Below are 19,289 nucleotides of genomic sequence, written 5' to 3'. Positions count from 1 at the left end.
GCACATGATCTTCCAAAGGGTCTGCTTGCCTACAAGTTGCCTACAAGAGGTCTCTGGAATACAGTCTGGCCAACGGGCCTGCTCTACATCTGATCTGTAAAAAGTCATCCAGCTCTCCACTGGATAGTCATGAGGTCTGCTCACTAAACCAGCAGTGTGCCTGCCTACTGATGACCTACAAAAGGAAAAAAGTACCTTGGCTTTTTATAGTTCTCAGTATTTGTGCTTAGCATTCATATGCTGATGGTGAGTCATATGGGATATCCTTATGTTGCCTGAGATGGCATTTGTTTTTCAGCATAAATTTTTTAAGAAGTTGAGCAAAGACAATGTGAGATAAAATTCTCAGATTTAGAGTACACTATCAAAACATGTCATCATTTATCAGCCATGGCTCTAAAAAACACATGTGATCCACTTGTCTCTTCAAGCTAAGAACCACGGCCATGATGAAAGACGACGCTACTCTGCTTCTAAAATTACTAAGTTCTTACATACACTAAAGCAATCCTCTTTCCTTTGGCACAGAAAGACCAGAGTAGGCCAGAAAATGTAATGCACTCTATCAGCTAATGAGACATCAGCTAGGGCTTTTACTTGTAATCTTAATTTGATGTAGAAAGAGTTTCTGTGGCTGCAGCTATGTAACTCTAAGTGAACAGATAGGAGTCCACAGTGAACCCACGTGTAGCAGGTCCAGAGCTGCACAGTAGCTATGGAAGGTAGTTTCATAGAATGGCATTAACCCCTACCCTCACTTACCTGCTTACAAGTTTGGAGTCTGGTCTATGTTAGTGTATTCCTATAGGCAATAGTCTACAGCTGGAGATGTTTGACTTGCTTCACTGGGGCATTTATCTTTACTGTGTAAAAGAAAGTATCTCTGAAAACCAAAATACAGAATAATTCAGAGGGATGGTCTCTGGAGATTTCAGGAGGTACCCTGAAGACCATGAAAAGCATCTAAAAAAGTGAGACTATCCTCTCTAGACTTAAATTTCCTCCTGCTGGTTCAGTAGGATTCCCAAAAGAGCTTTGTTTTGGTGCAGCACTGTTGCCCTGCTGCAGCACTGCAGAGCTGATTGAATATAACTTTAAAACTGGCTCAATAACTGATGCATTCGCCAACTCAGAGCTGTCTTTAGTCTTGAATTTACAGGCAGAGAAAAGTTCTAGCCAAAAATCTGGTTTGAAATTTTTGTTGTGGTTTCTTTTTTTAACTTACTACCAAACATCAAGCTGTCTCTGGCTGCAGTTCTGATGAAACATTTGGGAACTGTATCAAAGTTCTTCGGTTTTGGTTGCAGTGATGATTAATGGGATTTTAATCTTGTTGGCATTTGCATCAGGTAGGAAGTGGGGAAAGCCCTTAAAATGCTCAATTGGCTTTAATACCCCTAACATCTGTTGAAGTTTTTGTTCTAGTTATATATGTTCTCTGGCTGATTTCAGTGCTATAGGAATTCTTACTGCCTCATCTTTAGTCTCCCCAGCAGCTGTCATTGGGCATTGCCTCTGAGACTTGGAGGCTCACAGAGATGACTGAGCCAGGTGCATAAATATTATTTTATACTTATGTACAATACCTTATATTGAAAACATTCTGCATTTTCATTAACTTGGAACAGAGATTTTGGGAAGTATCATCTGTTGGATAAAGTGTATGCATTTTTCTATACAGATTTTAGAAGTAACTATCACACATGCAGATTCCATGTGTGTGGTCAACATTTTGTGAGTTGAATTGCCATGTCAACCAACTGATACCCACTCAACCCAGCAGAATTACCAGCCCCATCTCATCCCATAATACTAACCTCTACTGGGATTGGTGTGTAACCTGAAGATTAAATACTGCTTTTCTATTGTGAGGAGTGAAAAGTCTGGTTTTTAAAACAAGAGTTTTGTAAGTTGATGTGATGCTTAAGAGAAAAAATGTATTTCAAAATATTTTTTGAGGTTCTGAGGTCAATGAAGAGCAATGCAAAAAGCATTTTCTTAGCCCAGTCATATAAATGTCCATTGGAATTTTCTTCTAAGCGTACACTCAGTTCATGTATTGGTTATGAGCCTGATTTAGACAATCAGTTCTGCTCTGCAATCACTTCAGAAAATGTTGCACTTGCTTTTATTAAATATAGATAGGAACCCTTATGTCTGTTATAATCAGCTGAAACAAGAGCATGCTTAAAACTGTAGGGCTCTTAGCATGAAAATTTCACCAGTCTTAGACAACAGAACCAAAGAGAACACATTTTCTTGTTTTCATGTACACCACGTAAGTAAAGGAAGTCAAGATGTCTTTCCTTTTCTGTCTTAACATGGCATACTAGAATGGAATTGGTAAAAACAGTGACTAATGTGTGTTACTTAACAAAACTAGAAATTCTGCATGGAATTTGTTCTGATTCCCAAATGTAGTGCCTTTGTTTCATAACCAAGGGAACAGGGAACAACACACTGGCTAAAACTGTCCACCAAATGCTGCATTTGATCTAATTTGTGTATGCTTACTCCATGAGGTCCTTATCCTGAGGATCACAGTGTTTACTTTAAAGACAGCACATTTTTAATACCATTGTAGATCAAGCTACTCATAGATTTTGATTGTGGAAGAGTTAACTAACTTGATGTCCTGTAAAATTAAGACAAAAAACATCCCATCACTTTTAAATGAAAACCACTCCTCCAGGACAAGCCAAAAAAACTAATTGCATAGCATTTACTCTAGGGATCTGCTCTCTCAGATACATGTTGCTTTTTGAGACTGAGTTTCATATGTCCCTCTCCACCTTCTTTCAAGGAAAGCAAGCACGTTTTTGTCCTGGCAGGGAAGGTGTGTTCATCTTTCATCTCTGCCTGAAGGGATTAAAACTTACATCTTGTAATTCCTGGAAGAATGCTTTCTTCACCATCCTGGCTGTTTAGTGTTGACAAAGTCAGGCGCTTCCCAGCAAAGGGAAGAAGTCCAAGAACCTGTGAGCAGCCATGGCAAACAGTGCACCTATTCACTTTAGAAGCCTCAGGAGTCACACTGAGGGTGGATGGAAGGCTTGGGGATTGTAGTTTTGGCAAGATATATGCAGAGCAGGGAGCTTGGTAGCATATAGGCAGTTATCATCTAGATGGCTAGCTTAGATGGAGCCCTAAGAAAATATACTTAATAAAATATAACCTGTTGGAATATTAAATTACCATCCTAAACCTATCAGTGGGAATTTCAATTTATTTCTATTGAAGTCAGGGGAGCTATTATATATCTTTGTATAATTCAATATAAACAAATCAGAATAGATCCTTGCCTCAGAGTCTGCAAGCAGAAAGACACCAAAATCTTCATCTACCTCATATCTCAGTTAATACCTTCATTGTACTGTAAGTCTATGTTTGCATTAGTAAATTTAAAAGGAGTATTCCTGAGCATTGGAATTCAATTGTTTATGACATTAACTTGTCCTTGGTGCGTCTTAGGACAGTTCCAGCTATCCCATTCTCAGAGTCATAGTACAGTTATCTTATAAGAGGGATTAATGCAGTTTCTGCTAATGTCCACTGTCTTTTCAAAAGGAAGACAGCTACATAAACCATATTATCCAACAATTTGCTGGTTGTTCCTTGACAGCTGGTCTCCATGCCAGACATAACAGACATGTCTGGATACATCTAAGATAATAGAAAAGATGCAGCCTAGCATTCCTGACTTGAATTGGTGTGTACTCAAAACATGGGCTGCTCCTTCCTTACACAATGGTGACCAAAAATGGCATGGAAATTGTAGCTGTAAGGAAGGGGAGAACCCATCCATGTGCTTAGCTGAAATCCTCTTCCTGCAGTTTTATCTACCTTCACCTTTCTTTCAGGTGAAGGAATACTTGCAATGTAATCTTAGGAACAGAACACCAGGCTGTTTTCTGCCTGCCTTGTTTTCCATCTTCCCTGTCTCAAATTGGTGACCTCAATGTGTCAATATTTGGAGTGACTAACATGTAAATACAGCCATACCAAGTTATGTCATGCAAAGGGACATTCTTTCTCACTATGGAACTGATTGTTCAATTTCTTTTTTCCCCTGAGTCTTAAGGTGACTGGAAACAAACCATGAAGCCAAGAGGAGGAAGGATTCTGGAAACCTGACAAAGCAGTCTTGCTCAGTCTTGCCTCTGCGCCTCTTCATTATGTGGTGTGTATATTTTTTATATGTTTTTGTACCTTCACTGTGATAGCACAGGCTGAGATTTTTGAAGTTAGAGACACGTGCCATTCATGTATTGTTTTTGAGGATAAATCGATTACAACGATGAAGTAGCTGGGGGATGCGGGCGGTGAATGTGTGCGCGCCCCGCCTCCCTGGGCCCGGCCGGCCCGCAGCGCTCGGGGCGCTCAGCGCCGCCTGGCGGCGGGCGGCGGCAGCGCCGGGCGCGCGCGGGGCGGCGGCCGCCGGGGGTCGCTGTTCCCGCGGCGCGCGGCCCCGGAGAGGCGCCCGCGGGGCTCGGGGAGCGCGCCCGGCGCGGGGGGAGCTCCGCGTCCGCGGCTGCCGAGGCACAGGTTCATGCACACAGGAGAGTAAACACCGAGAGTTCCGCCGGATCGGGTTTCAGCCTCCCCCCGCCGCGCCCCGAGGGGCTACGCGGGGAGGGGCGGCAGCCTGCGTGTAGTCTGGGGAAGGGCGCTCGCTGGAGGGGCTCGGCGCTTTCCGGAGACCGCCCCGCGCTTCCAGTGCCCTTCGCTCAGGCTGTCACTTCTGCCGAGGGCAGCTGTGGGAGTGGATAGGGCGCTCCCGGCGATGGCACTGTCTTCGTCGTCGTCCTCCTCTTCCTCCTCCTCCTCTCCCGGCCCCGCTGGGAGCGATTCCAGGCAGCGGCGCGCCGGGAGCCCAGGAAGCCGCCTCGCCACCCGGGACCGCCCGTGCCAAGAATCGGCGAAAGTGGCGGCACGCCCGCTCCCTCCCTCTACCCAGACCCACTCCAGCCGCCTCTCTGCGGGCTTCCCGGCCGGCGGGAGCAGAAATAGCCTTCCCCGTCCCCGGCAGCTCGCCCCCGCCCCAACACCTCCCCTTCCCCGCCGCAGCCGGGCCCGAAGTTCCCGGTAAACAGGCGGCTTCCCCGCCCGCCCCCCGCGGGGCTGCGGCCGCGGGCCGGGGACCCGCCTGACGAGAGCTTGCCAGGGACATCAATATTTCAGTGGCTGCTCAGCGCGGTTCTAATTAAAGGCTCGGGCGATGCGCGCCCCCCCCCCCCCCCCCCGTCCCCATCTTCCCGCCGCCGCCCCCTCCCACTCCAAACGCACACACTTGGGACCGTCTCCTTACGTCGGAGAGCAGCGAAAGAGTGACTGAGCCCTGCCCGGGAGAACCGAGCAGGGGGAGGGACGGGGGGGACCGGGGCGGGAGGGGAGAGAGGGCGGGAAGGGGGGGCTTGTACAAGCAGCGACGCTCCCGAGGTTGCCAAGTGGACTTTTATTGTTTTCCACCCACTTCCAAGTCGATACTATCTGCCGTCTCATGTCCATCCTATAGCCTATATAAGCGGCTGCGCTGGGGCTCGCGGCGATGGAGTAGTTTGTGGATACGGCGGGAGCGCAGGGACGGGAGGGGGGCGGGCGGGCCAGCCGCGGAATACTCGGGCTCCCGGCCGTTCGCGGGCTGCTGCCGTCCGGGGAGCGGCTCCCGGGGGGAAGACACCTCGGCGTCCGGGACGAAGACACAGGTAAAGCGGCCGGCGAGCCCCAGCACCCTCCTTTCCCTTCCGTCTCCCTCCCCACGCCCCCATCCCTTCCGCCCCGCCGGGCCGAAGCGCTGCGTGCTACGAGACCGGTGACAGCCCCCGCGGGCGGGAGCGGCCGCCGCCGGACCCCGCCGGGGCTGGCAGGGCAGAGCCGCCGCACGGAGCGCCCGTGTGTGAGGGGCGGTCAGTCGTCCGAAGGCGAGCGGCTCCGGGTATGATGCTGGCCGCTGCTCCTGCAGGGAAGGGGAGCGGGGAAAGGGACAGAAAAACGGGAGACTGGCGGTGCTGTCCTCTGCCCCGGCCGGTTGCCCCCCAGCCGCGCACCTCCCGTCCCGCCGCTCCTGCCCGCAGCCCGGGCGCGGAGGCCGCAGCGAGACTGGGGACAGCTGTCGCGGCTCTCCGGCAGAAACTTCGGGGAAAGTTGTCGCCCCTCGCCCGTGCTCCTCCGCGGGGCGGGGAGAGGCGGAGCGGAACGCCCGTCCCGGCCGGGGATCTGCTCCGCCGGGGCACCCCGAGGCTGGCCCCGCTCCGGGGCTGCGCCCCCGCTCTCCCGCGGGGCCCGGCGGCGGCTGCGGGGAGGCCGTGCCGCGCTGCCCGCGGCGCTGGGCGGCTCTGCCCGCGGTGGGGCGCGGGGGCAGCGGCGGAGCCCCGCGGACCCCCCGCTCCGTCCCTCTCCGACAGCCCCCGCAGCCCGGAGCAGTCTGTGCCCCGCCTTGTGTAACCTGCCAAGCGGTCGCCGCTCTTTCCTCCGCTAGTGTTTCCGATTTAATCCCCACGAGTCTCCCCACTTTCGACCCACCCCCAATTTTCTCTTCCAGTGAAACAGGAGACCTCACATAGCAGCGGGTCCTTCCTCTTCATCCCCTCATGCACTCTTCAGGTCGGACTGCAATGAGTGGACTGAGGTCTTCTGGGCTGCTGGGGCTTGTACTCTTAATGCTCTCAGCAGGATACTGCAAAGAAAAAACAGACTCCAGAGATTTGAAGGACAAGCAAAGTCTCTTAAATCTCATCATGGAGATCATTCAGGAACTGAAAAGGTACCGCCTGGAGAAAGACAGTGGGATGCAGTACTTCTCCAAGCATGACTATAACTTGGATCGAAGGGAAGTGGCTGACTATGAAGGGTACCAGGACGAGCAGAGAGTTGGTAAGTCACAGTCCATTTTTTTTTTTCCTAGGATGCCTCGATGAATGATATAGTGCATCAGGTTACTAATTTTGTATTAAGAATTCACCACTCGAAGTACCTGCAGATTCCCTTTGGTATCAGAAACAGACACAGATGGCAAATTTGGAATAGAAAACCTCCATTCACCTCTCAGAGTCTTTTACTCTCTGGATAATGAACTCAACTGAAAGTCCAACTTCCTGTGGCTTTGAACAAAACCTAATCATATGGGAAAAGACTTAAATGGGCTGAGATCAAAGAAACAAGGGATGAAAACTTTTCCTGGAAGGTTACCACTTATTATCATGTGCTTGGTTTAAGTGTTTCTTGGAAATGACCCTAACAAGAATTCACCTGCAGGACTGTAGTATGTCCTTAAAGATCTTACATATAGAAAGAAGTCTTCCGTGCAGTTCAGCTTCACTGAGCTGTTCACCCTGCTTGTTAGTTCCTTTTGTACTCCAGAGGTAGCACCTTTGAAATACTAGGGAACTGAGGCAGTACTCCTCTGTCACTGTGCAGGCTGTGACCAGTTTGGTGCACTCCTGCAGTCATCCTTCTGCTCGTTTGATTGGCTCCTCTCTAACCAGCTTAGTTTGGTGATACACTTCTGTGTGCTCAATTGAAACTTGATTTAGTTTTCTCCTGCTGCCATGTCTAATTTAGTGTTCCCTGTCACTCCCTGCAGCATTACTGCTGCTCATCTGACCCCTCCAACTGAAAGTGACTTTCTGAATATTTTCCAGCAAATATCTACTCAACTTTTCCCAAACTGGCTTTCATTTTGATGATAGTATGCTATTTATTTTGTCTTTGTTGATCTTTTAAAGTTTCATTGTACCTTTTTTTCATTCTCATTCATACTCAAATATCCTCATAATTTGTATTTATTGGTGGTTGTCATGAAGATGTTGCTTCTCTATTTGGATGATTGATGAATACACAGAGGAAGACAATTCTGTTCTCCTTAAGGTCAACACAGGAGAGAACATTTTGTTTTACAAATGTTGAAGAGTCAAAGAAGCCAGACTAAGTAGGGAACTGTGATGTGCACAACTCTAAATCTTACTTTGGAATGTGGGCATAGTTTTTGGTCACTCTGTTGGTGCGAAACATCTGGCTCGTGTAGAACAGTTATCTACAAAATTAATAATCCTGCTTCAGAGAGGAGTAGTTGGTAGTGTTGTTACTGATTTCGAAGCCGGATTTCTCATTCTATTATTATGATGGAGTTTTTCCCAGCAACTCTGAAAAGGAACTACTAGTTAGAGTCTTTCATTTCAGTTTTGGCATCACTTTCCTAGTGAGCTTGTCCCATGGGAAGTTTCTGAGTGAAGCATGTGTGTTTTTAATGCTCTTCATGACATAATTAGGTCAAATAGGATAAGGTCAATTTTACTTACACTGACTAAAGTTAGAAGTAAATGAAGAATGGCTTTCGAGAAGTGTCTAAATTCACAAGTGAATCAGATCTGGATGGAAATGCTCTCTGCTTTATATCTGATAAGAGGTGCCAGGGGAATGAAAAAGGCTGCTCAGGCATTCATGGTCAAGTAAATAAAGCACCATATAGTGTATCATACACAATCAGCACTAAGCCATCAGCATAGAGTTTGTAACAGAAAGCAATCAAGGTAGCTGTAAATCAGGAAGTCACAAGCAGGGGTTAGGGCTAAAATGGATTTCAGTAAACTAGTTTCATTTTGCCATCTGCTGAACACAAAACACAAGGCGGTAAACCACAAACATAGGGAGCCAGAAGAGAGCAATTTGCTTGGAATAATTTCCTGTGAATTTTATTTACTACTGGAGGAGGGAGGGAATATTCCTGTAAGTAGATCAATCAAGTTTCATGATTACAGTAGAACAGTGCTTCTACAGACATACCTGGAACAGAATAGTGGTTACATTTGCATAAGAGAATTAGAAGACACAACCCCAGACTGGAATATATCATTGAGTCTTTGTCACTTGTGTAATAGGAAAGAATTTAAATCTAGGTAAACTTGATAATGTAGTTCATAGAGAGCTGAAATCTGACTCTTAGTTAATAGTCATTGTCATTAATGATTTCTCACCTAACAGACATTGTTCCATCAGTACTGTGTTTCACAGAGCATTTTACAAGGTCTGCCTATGTAAAGTGACTGCTTGCAGTTTGGCCTACTGTATGCAAAGGACTTTTCGCCCTCTGTGCACCTGTCAAGACATAGTGGTGATGTTGCTGGACAGAGTATTCCCTGTTCTCATACTTTGCTTGGCAAGCATAGGTCCAGTACAGCAGAGTAACACTATTCTTTTTTCTGTCACACAGAAATAGTTCCCAGAGATCTGAGGATGAAAGACAAGTTCTTGAAGCATTTAACAGGTATGTTTTAATTTTGCATTGGTATCCATATTTCACATACATACCATAAGCTACACTGCTCTACTTGTGAGCTGTGCTGATTCATAAATTATTTTTTCTTTATCTTTCAGGTCCACTCTACTTTAGCCCAAAATGTAGCAAACACTTTCATCGGCTTTATCACAATACGAGGGACTGTACCATCCCAGCATGTAAGTAACAAAAGCAGGCACTTCCCTAAAATGCGAGGAAACTCTAAAATTTACTAGTTCTATCAAGTATCAGTAGTGATACAATGTCAGAATGCATTCCCTGCAAAGAAAAATTTGGACTGCTCTAAAATGTACTAAGTATTCTCTACAGCTTTGCTAGAACAGCATCAGCATGACAGAGATGAAAATGGAAATAAAACTTTCTCATTGCAAATACACTGTGTGTAAACACTGCACCCTTAGGTACTGATGTATTTGCCTCATGGGTTCCAAACCATGTGTTTGCTTTTCAAGGAACATGACTCGTCTCACAAATAATCTCATATTTAGTTTTTAGTGCTTTAAATTCAAGACAAGATCACAAATCCATGTGGGGTTATTTACTTTTCATTGATTATTTATGTAGGACACATCTAATAGACATGTTCTATTTTGACTATTCAGCTACCACTCTACCAGTGATGTTGACAATGAATCTTTGCAACACTTGTCTTCAGTGAATTATAAAAGTATAACTTATTAGCTTAGGAAAAAAAAAGTACTGATGGACACAACAAAGCAAAAGTCGCTTATGATACCTCATCACTGTTGGCAGCACAGCAGCACAGAGAATTAAATAAAAATCCAACACTGACATTGATCAGTCAGTAGATGTGACTCCAGATTCATACTGAGATGGACCTGTTGAGTAAGCAGATGCTATTTTAGTACAGCCTTTTCAGAATGGAAGCACACTTTATTTTACTTGTCTGAGGTCAACCAGTTAGGTCAGTAGCAGAGCTGGGAATAGAAACAAGAGTTACAGATTCCAAGTTTCTAGTATTAATAAATATTTCAGCCCAGTGCATTTTAAAGGCATATTTGGTAAGAATTGTGGACATTTTCTCTATTTGTAAGGCTTCAGATCAAGAATTCCTTGGAAAGACAAGGATATCTAGATGACAGGTAAGCAGATCACACTCTGTTTACACAGCTGGAGATGTAAGTTGTTCATAACTTGTCTGTTCTGAACAAGCAATGGTCATACTATCTTTTTCATAAGGATCACAACACAAATGTCATTTGGCTCAGCATTAATGAGTACTCCAAGCTGTGAAGCTAAAAACTAGTTGGCCTTAAAGGCTCTGAATTAGCCTTTACCTCGTGACAGGTGACATATCCACCAACATAATGTCTGGATAATGGAGGATAATTTGTATGAGTGGCAGTTATACCATAACTATGCTGTGAGTTGGGATTGTTAACATTTCATCTCCAGAAAACATTCGATGTAGTTACTCATTAATGGAATAATGCCTAACAGAAGTGAACATCACCTACTGGGCTCGATTGACTAGCATCTCTTTAAAGTAACTTGCTTCTAGGAAAATGAGACAAACAGCCTGCTATAATTCTTAATGCACAGAACGATGTTACTTTTTGGTACTATCCTGACTGCAAATTATACTGTTCCTTGTGTGTAGAAATCTGAAGGCCAAACAGCAAAGAAACTAAAAGTGTCTCTAATGCTGCAGTGTGGTGGTAGCCAGTACAAAAGCATTGTGTTGGCATACTTTCTAGTACTTCGTACAGTGTGGTAGCATTAGTACCTAAAAAATAATTTACTTTCCTATCTGTCCATAACCAACTTCCACAATATTTATTTTCAGTTTTTCATGTAAATGAAAATAAAAAAAACCAAACTTTTGAGTAATTTATTTAGTTTTGCATTGGTTCTGTGTCTTGCTATGAATGCATCAGAAAGTTGCAGGTACCTAAAATATGAATAACTAACAATAGGACTTCTGTGGAAAAAAACATTTTTACTAGTTTTAAGATGAAACTTCATGCTCCTATGAGTGTTTATAGTGTAGTCATCTACTTGGGCTGGACTTAAGATTTGTATGAATAGAAAATATTATTTATCTAATTTAAGAGAGTTCCCAGGAAGAAAATTTATTGGAGAGTGGCATTACTTAATTTTAAGTTGACAGACTTGCTCATTGAAGGCTGAATTTCAAAGGTGGATGAGCACTATTTATTCTTTCTCTAATATGGAAATACTAGAATCACATGTTTAGATCCTGCACAGAAGCACAGGCACAGATGTATAAATTTTTATACATACACTTGGAGAGCCTCCAAGCACTTTCATACTGTTTGTTTACAGATAGAACACGTGCAGAAGTCAGTTGCACAGTTAGACGTGCCATTAGACATGGCTTTTAGCTATTACCCAATTTTTACACATTCCACTTGAAGTCAAAGCAGTTGATTTTTATTATGTTGCAAACTAAGGTATTCATTGAACTTTGCTATGACACTAATTTGCACACTGAAAACAATTTTGATTTTTAAAGGCAAATTTGATTACTTTGGTAATCTAGTCATGCTTTTTTTTTTTTTTTTTCATACAGACTATAAAAGATGTGCCAGGCTTCTTACTCGATTGGCAGTAAGCCCTATGTGCATGGAAGGATAAAGGTAAGCTTTTTCTTAGCAGAAATGACATTCCACTGCATAGCAAAGCAGCATATGTTGTGTTTCATACATGAAAATTAATGGGAGTATAATAACAGCTGTCCTTTAGATAAGGTGTTCCCCTCCCAGAGGACTTGAAGTAATTGGCTTAATCTGGCAAATTTTGGCATTAAGGAAAGGGTACCCCCTACTGGAAGTCATTACATAAACGTCCATGTGCATCATCTGTGAATTATTTATAGCAGCATACAGTTAGCAGATACTGAATTTGTTGTTACAGAACAAAACACAACAGCTGTGGCTTATTTTTCAAGAGTTTACTCAGTACACAATTGCCTGTATGGGCAGCAGCAGCCACCCTTTTATGTGTGCAGCTGTAGATGTGTGCTGTACTCAGTAGTGTGAGTTAATATATACACAGCTCTACACAGCAAAGCTTTATAAATGCAGATAGGCTGCAGGTGCTTTTATAGTAATTCAGTTAAAATGTATTGATAGTAGCATTGATAAACTATCTTCAAGCTATTTGGACTTTTTGGGATTTCCTTGTGTACACCTCTCATGTCTAGAAGTTAATTCCCTCCTTCTTTGCCTAGATGGGCCTCAATTTCCCACAAATACTTGGGGAATTTCATCATGCACCAAAATAAAAACAAAAGCCAATCAACCAAACCAAAAATTACTCACAAACTATCTGTAGAGAGCTATAACATAAGAATACAGAAGGACTAATTTACATTCTGTCCTCAACCTTTACCTGAGACAAAATATGATCTTGGACCTTTAAAGGGATAAATAATAACCATGTAGATTTGTCAGTAACAAATGCTGTCAAACCAAGATGCTTTAATTCTGTGACAAAATACATATCTTGTGGAAGGAATCAGTGAGAAAAGTAATAAATATTTAGCATTTTATTTTAAGTGTTGATACCGTTTTGTACTTCACTCTCACAAGCAAGCTGGGGAAATAGGATCAAGATAAATCTAAAAATTACTGGGAAAAGATCCATAAGTAAGTTTTTAGTGCTTCATTGTCAAAACTGGAAAAATGTACTGGCCAATGTCACAAAGCTTCATTATGGGTTTCATATTTCGTATTGGGATGAATACTGTATTCATGTATTTCAGTATTATAGGACAAGCAAGCATGATACAGTACAACCTTGAAATTAAAAATAATCTTAGAAAATAAGCCAAGTAGTCTAAAACCAGGATAACAGATAAAGACCAGAATTATGAAGTCCTGTAGGATTATTCAGCTGGAGAAATACATGGAATTTGGTGAATAGTTAGATAGTGCTGTTGAAAACAGAGGTTGTTGTGGATTGCAAACTAAGCAAGTCAGCAGTGTTACACTTGAACAAAAACAATACTGGAATGTATAAGTAGAATCATTGTTTATGAAATTCCTGACACAGTTACTGGAATACTGTATTTAGTTAAGGGCACCTCACTTGAAGACATATAGGTCCTTGTATGAGTCCAAAGAAGAGCAACATGGATGACCAAAGGCTTAGAAAACTCAGTATACAAGAACAGTTACAGGAATTTGGATTATTTAATCTAAAGAAAACATGACTGCAGGAAAATCTGGTGGAGCTATTCAATTTCACAAAAAGTTTCTACAAGTCATTCTCTCTATCCAGTGTGGATAAATGAGACTTAATTTGTGTAACTTTGTAAATAGGCGAATAATATTATTACCAATATTAATAAGCAGATACATCAGAATGTGAATTTTTTTTTCCCTTTGTTTAGAAAATTTTATCTGCATCTTAACAACCTGCCATGTAAACATGAAATTGTAATATGAAGGAATAGCAACTAAAGTAGTTCACATCTCAGGCTGGGAGTCTATTTAAAAATATCCACCTCTCAAACAACTTTGCTCAACATATTTCCATGTCAGCAACAACTGTCCAATTCTTTTATTCATGTAGACAGAAATCAGTGATGGTAGACTCCTTAAGCAGCCTCACTTAGCAGAAAGGAAAGCCTATCCTCTACCACATACGTCTGGAGATGCAAAGGTGTCTCTGTAAGATTAAGCCTCTTTTCTCCTCAAGGCTTTTCCACTGCATCAGTTCAATTTGTGTGAATCAAATTAGGTTTCCTGTTTTGTTCAGTATCTTATTTTTGTTTCATAGCAGGTTTATAAGTGGGCTGTGCTATAGATGGACTATTACTTTGGTTAAAATAGTAGTTTTGTTGGATTTTTCAGATCTGTGGACATCAATCAATGTTTAAAGATCAGTTTGGAGAGAAGAAAAAATACAAATTTATTTTTATTTGTACTTACAGTGCATTTTGGACTAGCAGAGCTTTAAAGCACATTGAAACTCAGAGCTAATATCAAACAGGAAAATAATATGTGAAAACAGGAGTTAGGCATATTACTGTCACAACACATACCTGTGTGGGCACATGTGTGTTTATGGTGCGACATGTCTTGTGGAGCCTTAACTTTTTCTCATGTATACTATATATATGTAACTGAGCTCCATCTTCTCTTTTTTTTTTAGAGTGTATGTTCCCTTTCTGCCTGTCCTACAGACATGAGCAATGCAGGGACCCAGTAATAACCCTTGAACTTGTTGAGATTGCATGAGTGAAGCCAGAGCAGCAGATTTGTATTATCACATCTCTCAGTAGTCCTTTCAGGTTGTTTTTTTTTCTTTACCAGTTAGGCTGTATTCCCTGGCTGCCACCAGCACCATCTCTAATTAATTTTATTCTGTAACCCCCTTCTCATGGACAACACAGCTATACTAGAGTCCTGTCCTTGATGCTTCTTTTTGTTCTGTTCTTCAGCCTCTTTCTTCTGCCAGCTTCCTAGTAGTTCCCATGTTCCATGCTTGCTTTGCTCCACTCCATGCAAATACATCCCACAACTGTTACGTTGTCCATATCTGCAGTAGGTAAGAGATGCCAGGAGCACTTGATTCCCAAAGTCTTCACCTAAATAAAGTTCACAATTCAGATCATGAGCAGTTCTGGTGACAGACAGTGATGAATTTGAAAACCCCTTTGACAGTATTTGTCACAGCCACTTTGGCTACAGTCATACACATTCTACTACTTCAGTTTGAAAAGTGCAGGTGCTACTGTTGGTGCTTTTCCTTTTCCTATTCTAATGTATAGAACATTACCTGTTCTATACATGTTTGCTAGAGGCCAGCACTGATCGCATAACTTACTTTGAAAACTCCCTGCACTATGACAAGAAGTTCAGGGACTAAGAACTGCATTATCACATCTTATTACATACTTCTGTTTTGAAGATATCTTCTAATTTCTGTACTGACAAATATTAATAGGGTTTTAAAAACTTTGAAAGTATCTACAGTTATTTCAAATAAACAAAGTAAAACTAATTACACACTTCCACACTAATAAATACAAGTAGTTGGAGTCTCAGGCTATGCAGAGAAAATGAGGTTTATATATTATAAAAAGTGTATTAAAGAAATCTACCAATTGCTTGTTCCCTTAAGATGCAGATGCAGATAATTATTATTTGTACATACAGGTCAAATATTCATTACAAAATTCATAATAAGCTTAAAACTGAAATTTCATTTGGAACTCAAAAAACCCTGTGTAAACTCCACAAGATGTATTGGTCATACTAGTAATCCATAGGACAAATGCTGAAAATAAAGTTGGAAACTTAAAATTCTCCACTAAATATCCCATTCCTATACACCATATTATAGATCCATTTTTTCAAATTATTCTTAAAGCAAGATATTTGGGCACTTGAATTTTGCTTCAAATATTTTGTAACAATGGAAACTACAGCCCTGAATTGCATTTTCCCTTAGACTGCTGCTTTCTCAGAGTAACATCGAGTGCATTGAAATGTCAGACACTTGAATTCCATAAAAGTGAAGGTGAAATTAAGATGAGAGGATTGTGTATTATTCAGTGAAGGCCTGTTTTTTTCTAGAAAGTATAGCGTGATCTGTTTTAGACAGCTGCTCAAGGCATGTTCAAACACCTCTTCATGATGCCAGGAATTGGTTCCCAAGTTAACTAATTTAAGACTTTTCTCAGAACTACTGCTTTGAGTTAAAAAGGCAGCCAGTGTGCATGGTTACTAGTAATGCATCGTCCAGGTTTATTAAAGGACAGCTCACAGTTTTCCTTGCAGTGAGATGTCTGTGACTAGCACCAGATAGAACATTCAGAGCTTCATAATCTCCAGTGCATGGATCTCTGTGATCACATTACAGCAGAATTCCACCTGGGTGTGCACACTTGGGAAAAGAATTTTTTTTTATGTAAGCATGAGGAGGTTCTGCTACAAAATCCTACTGGCACAGTATTTTGAAGTTTATATTGATACTTAAACCACTAAATTTTTCTCATATAGATTAGCTTTTTCTTACAGAGTTTATCATCATGCACAGGTAATAACCAGAATCAAATTTGGAAAGCTGTAATATGCCTTTACAATAGCTTTCATTTGTGCTTTTAAAAATTAGCACAATTGGCTGGGGAGTTGTATAATTACTTATGTTCTTAACAGAGGCTGTTGTCAAATTGCATTCAGGGTCTCCACTAAGATTACTCATCATCCTTCAGCTAAGTTCCACCCCAATATTCCTAGACTGATGCATATAACAGACTATATGAAATAAAAAAAATTAAAAAGTAGAACAGATTTATCAATGCTAAAAACCTCTGGTCTATTCAAGGGTTTCTGAAAATGCCAGGGGTTTAGAAAACCGTGAGTTAGCTGATACAAAACTGTCAAGTTACCCATACAAAAGCAGTTGTAGATGAGATGACAAATGAGCATCCTAACCACTCTTTTTCTTCCCCAGTGAGATGCATATTTCCATTAGTAATGAAAAAAGTTTTTATTACATTTTCAGTGTTTAACTTACAGATTGTACCACACACTGATCAAACCAAAAGCATGTTAATTTCTTCTAAACATCACTTTTTAACATCTTAATTTAAATAGGGTACAGTAGGAGCATACATACAGAAAATAAGCTAGATGAAAATACAAGATAAGGAAAATTTACATCAGTTTCCTCCTCTAAGGAAGGATATAAAAAAAAAGTAATTGTCCTATCTGTAAAGCCAGAAAAAAACCCTAGATTGCATTAAGATTTTCTGTAACATTATTACATTTCCTAATGGCTTTCAAAAATTGCAAAACTAAATGTTTAAATACTACTAACAAGTATTTCTGTATGCACCAATAGCTTGATTTGCAATGGATTATGTCAAGTCCAACTGACTTTGCATACAAATGATTCAATTACAAATTATACTTAAGCAGTAGAAAATGTAGAGAAGCTCAGAGTATAAGAGAATTCACACTGATCATGAGGAAGACAGTTGCCTATGTTCAGACAGACAATATGGAAGTTTTAACTGTGAAAAATATTATCAGCAGAATTCCAGTATCAGATTATCACTGTTTTTTATCTCTGCCACTGATTTTTGATGGCTGTAAGACACCAAAGCTTCATCTGGGTCTGTTTGCACATAAGTCTTTCACTGTATAGTTCCTGCTGACTGAAAAAAACATTGTACATTTTTTATTTCTAAATAAGAACAACAACAAGCATAGAAACACTTGAAACTGGGTGGACAGACTTGCAACATTCAGTGCTCACCTGTCTAGAAGAGGATAGACTTCTAGATATGTGTATGTGCAGTTACACTACATTTTTCTTAGAAGCTCTAAAGGTGTGGGGGAGTAAGGCTGTGAAAATCTTCACTGCTCAGCTTTTGAATCAACATTTCTAGAATAGAGACAAAATACATACATAAGCAATGTGGAAACCTGTAATTTTGTATTGGTGATTTTAATATCAGTGTCACAGGCATGACTGTGATTTAATTCCAAGACACTCTTCTGGAAGACTTCAGGCAGCAAATTGAACCACTGCAGCTCCTGCTTAGTTTGTGGTGGCTCAGTGTTGACATGTTCCAGGGGCTATAGTTAGACAACCAACTCTTAAAAAGTTACTTCTATTTGTTTCCTTTTTTATGTGAATCCAAGTTTCTTCACAAAAGGGCCCAATGAAATATCAAATCCTTCCTAGAGCCTTTAAACTGGACACACCATGAACAGTTCCTGACACCAAGGCATTTAGACAGCATTTTGCAATCTGTTAATGCTATTCCTGAGGTTTATTAATTTCTTGACTTCACAGATGCAGTCATTGGAACAGATTAACTATGAGCACATTTTTGATAGGTAGAACTGGATTTACCTAGTGTCTATCAAAAATGAACCATCAGAAAAAATGATGCTTTCCAGAATTTTAGCATCAACAAAGAAAACATTAATGTTACAGTGAGGCTGATATGAATTGAGGTTCACTACTGATCTTTCCAAAGTTATTACTGAATTCTCCAGTTTTATTTACTATTCTCACATACATTCTCACATGTATGTGAGTATAAAAATGATGAAAGGCAATTTCTTCTTTCTTTTAATCCACCAGATGTTACTACCACGACAAGGAACACCAAGAACCAAGAGAAGTGCCTTGGAAACCAACAGGGAAACAGAACTTACTACCTTTTAGCAAATTCCATTGTGAACAAGAGATTTATTTTTGCAGATTGACAGACTACTTCCCATAATTCTTCTAACATGCATTTTGTATGGCATCGACAGGTTGCAGATTGACATTCTTTACAGTAGTGTAACTGCCAGTAGTACTTAATGCTTCATACTTAAAAACACACTACAATTGATGTGTAATGCTGCCAAAAATTATGTAAACACAAATATTTCACCAAGAAAATTCATGTTCTGTTGCTTAATTCTACAGTTTTAAGGAATGTTTGTTTGTATATCTAGAACTACTAAAGATCTGCTCCACAGTAGTTGTGGTCACTTGATATCCTTCATGCTTATGCAATTTTTTAAAAGTTTGGTTAAAACAGACTAGTATTGGGGTCACATTGTACCCTGGAGTACAAACTGCATGACAAACAGGAATGTTATTCCAAGTAGACATACTTTTTGGGACAGTGGAGCATGGATTTTGTACACAAACACAAGCTGCCATTAATTTACTTTATATAATAAATGTATAAAACATTCCAGCGAACGTGCAATATGTAAATACTGTAAATAACAAGCATAAGTAAATAAAGTGTTTGGTATTAAGTTGTTCTCAGTTTGCTTTCTGATCACTGAATCCAGGTAAACAAACTACCTTCTGGCAGCTACTATCATTTATCCACACTTAAATCTCTTCCCACAAAGAGTTCACTTGTGCAAGAAGGAAAGGTGCACTCACTTCAGAGTTCAGTAACCTGTACACCCTGGGTTTATGAGGATGGATAGATCTGTGTGTTTCAAACCCACAGAATGCCCAGAGTACAAGGCTGCTC

The 19,289-nt window shown here is 41.3% G+C and overlaps 1 protein-coding gene across 2 annotated transcripts; it reads left to right on the top strand.

Annotated features, from left to right (window-relative positions):
* Positions 1 to 5,485: 5,485 nt before the first annotated feature.
* On the top strand, positions 5,486 to 19,062 carry ALKAL2 (ALK and LTK ligand 2). Of its 2 annotated transcripts, none has more exons than XM_053974513.1 (6): positions 5,486 to 5,705; positions 6,542 to 6,873; positions 9,209 to 9,262; positions 9,373 to 9,453; positions 11,850 to 11,916; positions 18,389 to 19,062. In XM_053974513.1, the coding sequence occupies exons 2-5, from the start codon at positions 6,591 to 6,593 to the stop codon at positions 11,912 to 11,914; spliced, it is 483 nt and encodes a 160-aa protein (XP_053830488.1). In that variant the 5' UTR covers positions 5,486 to 5,705; positions 6,542 to 6,590; the 3' UTR covers positions 11,915 to 11,916; positions 18,389 to 19,062. The 2 variants fall into 2 exon arrangements, with proteins under 2 accessions (XP_053830488.1, XP_053830489.1); XM_053974514.1 differs by lacking the exon at positions 5,486 to 5,705 and adding an exon at positions 5,834 to 5,935.
* The last annotated feature ends 227 nt before the right edge of the window (positions 19,063 to 19,289 follow it).

This window comes from Vidua macroura, chromosome 3, assembly GCF_024509145.1.
Source record: "Vidua macroura isolate BioBank_ID:100142 chromosome 3, ASM2450914v1, whole genome shotgun sequence".
In the NCBI taxonomy this organism is placed as follows: domain Eukaryota; kingdom Metazoa; phylum Chordata; class Aves; order Passeriformes; family Viduidae; genus Vidua; species Vidua macroura.
This window is presented reverse-complemented; position numbering and strand designations above follow the sequence as displayed.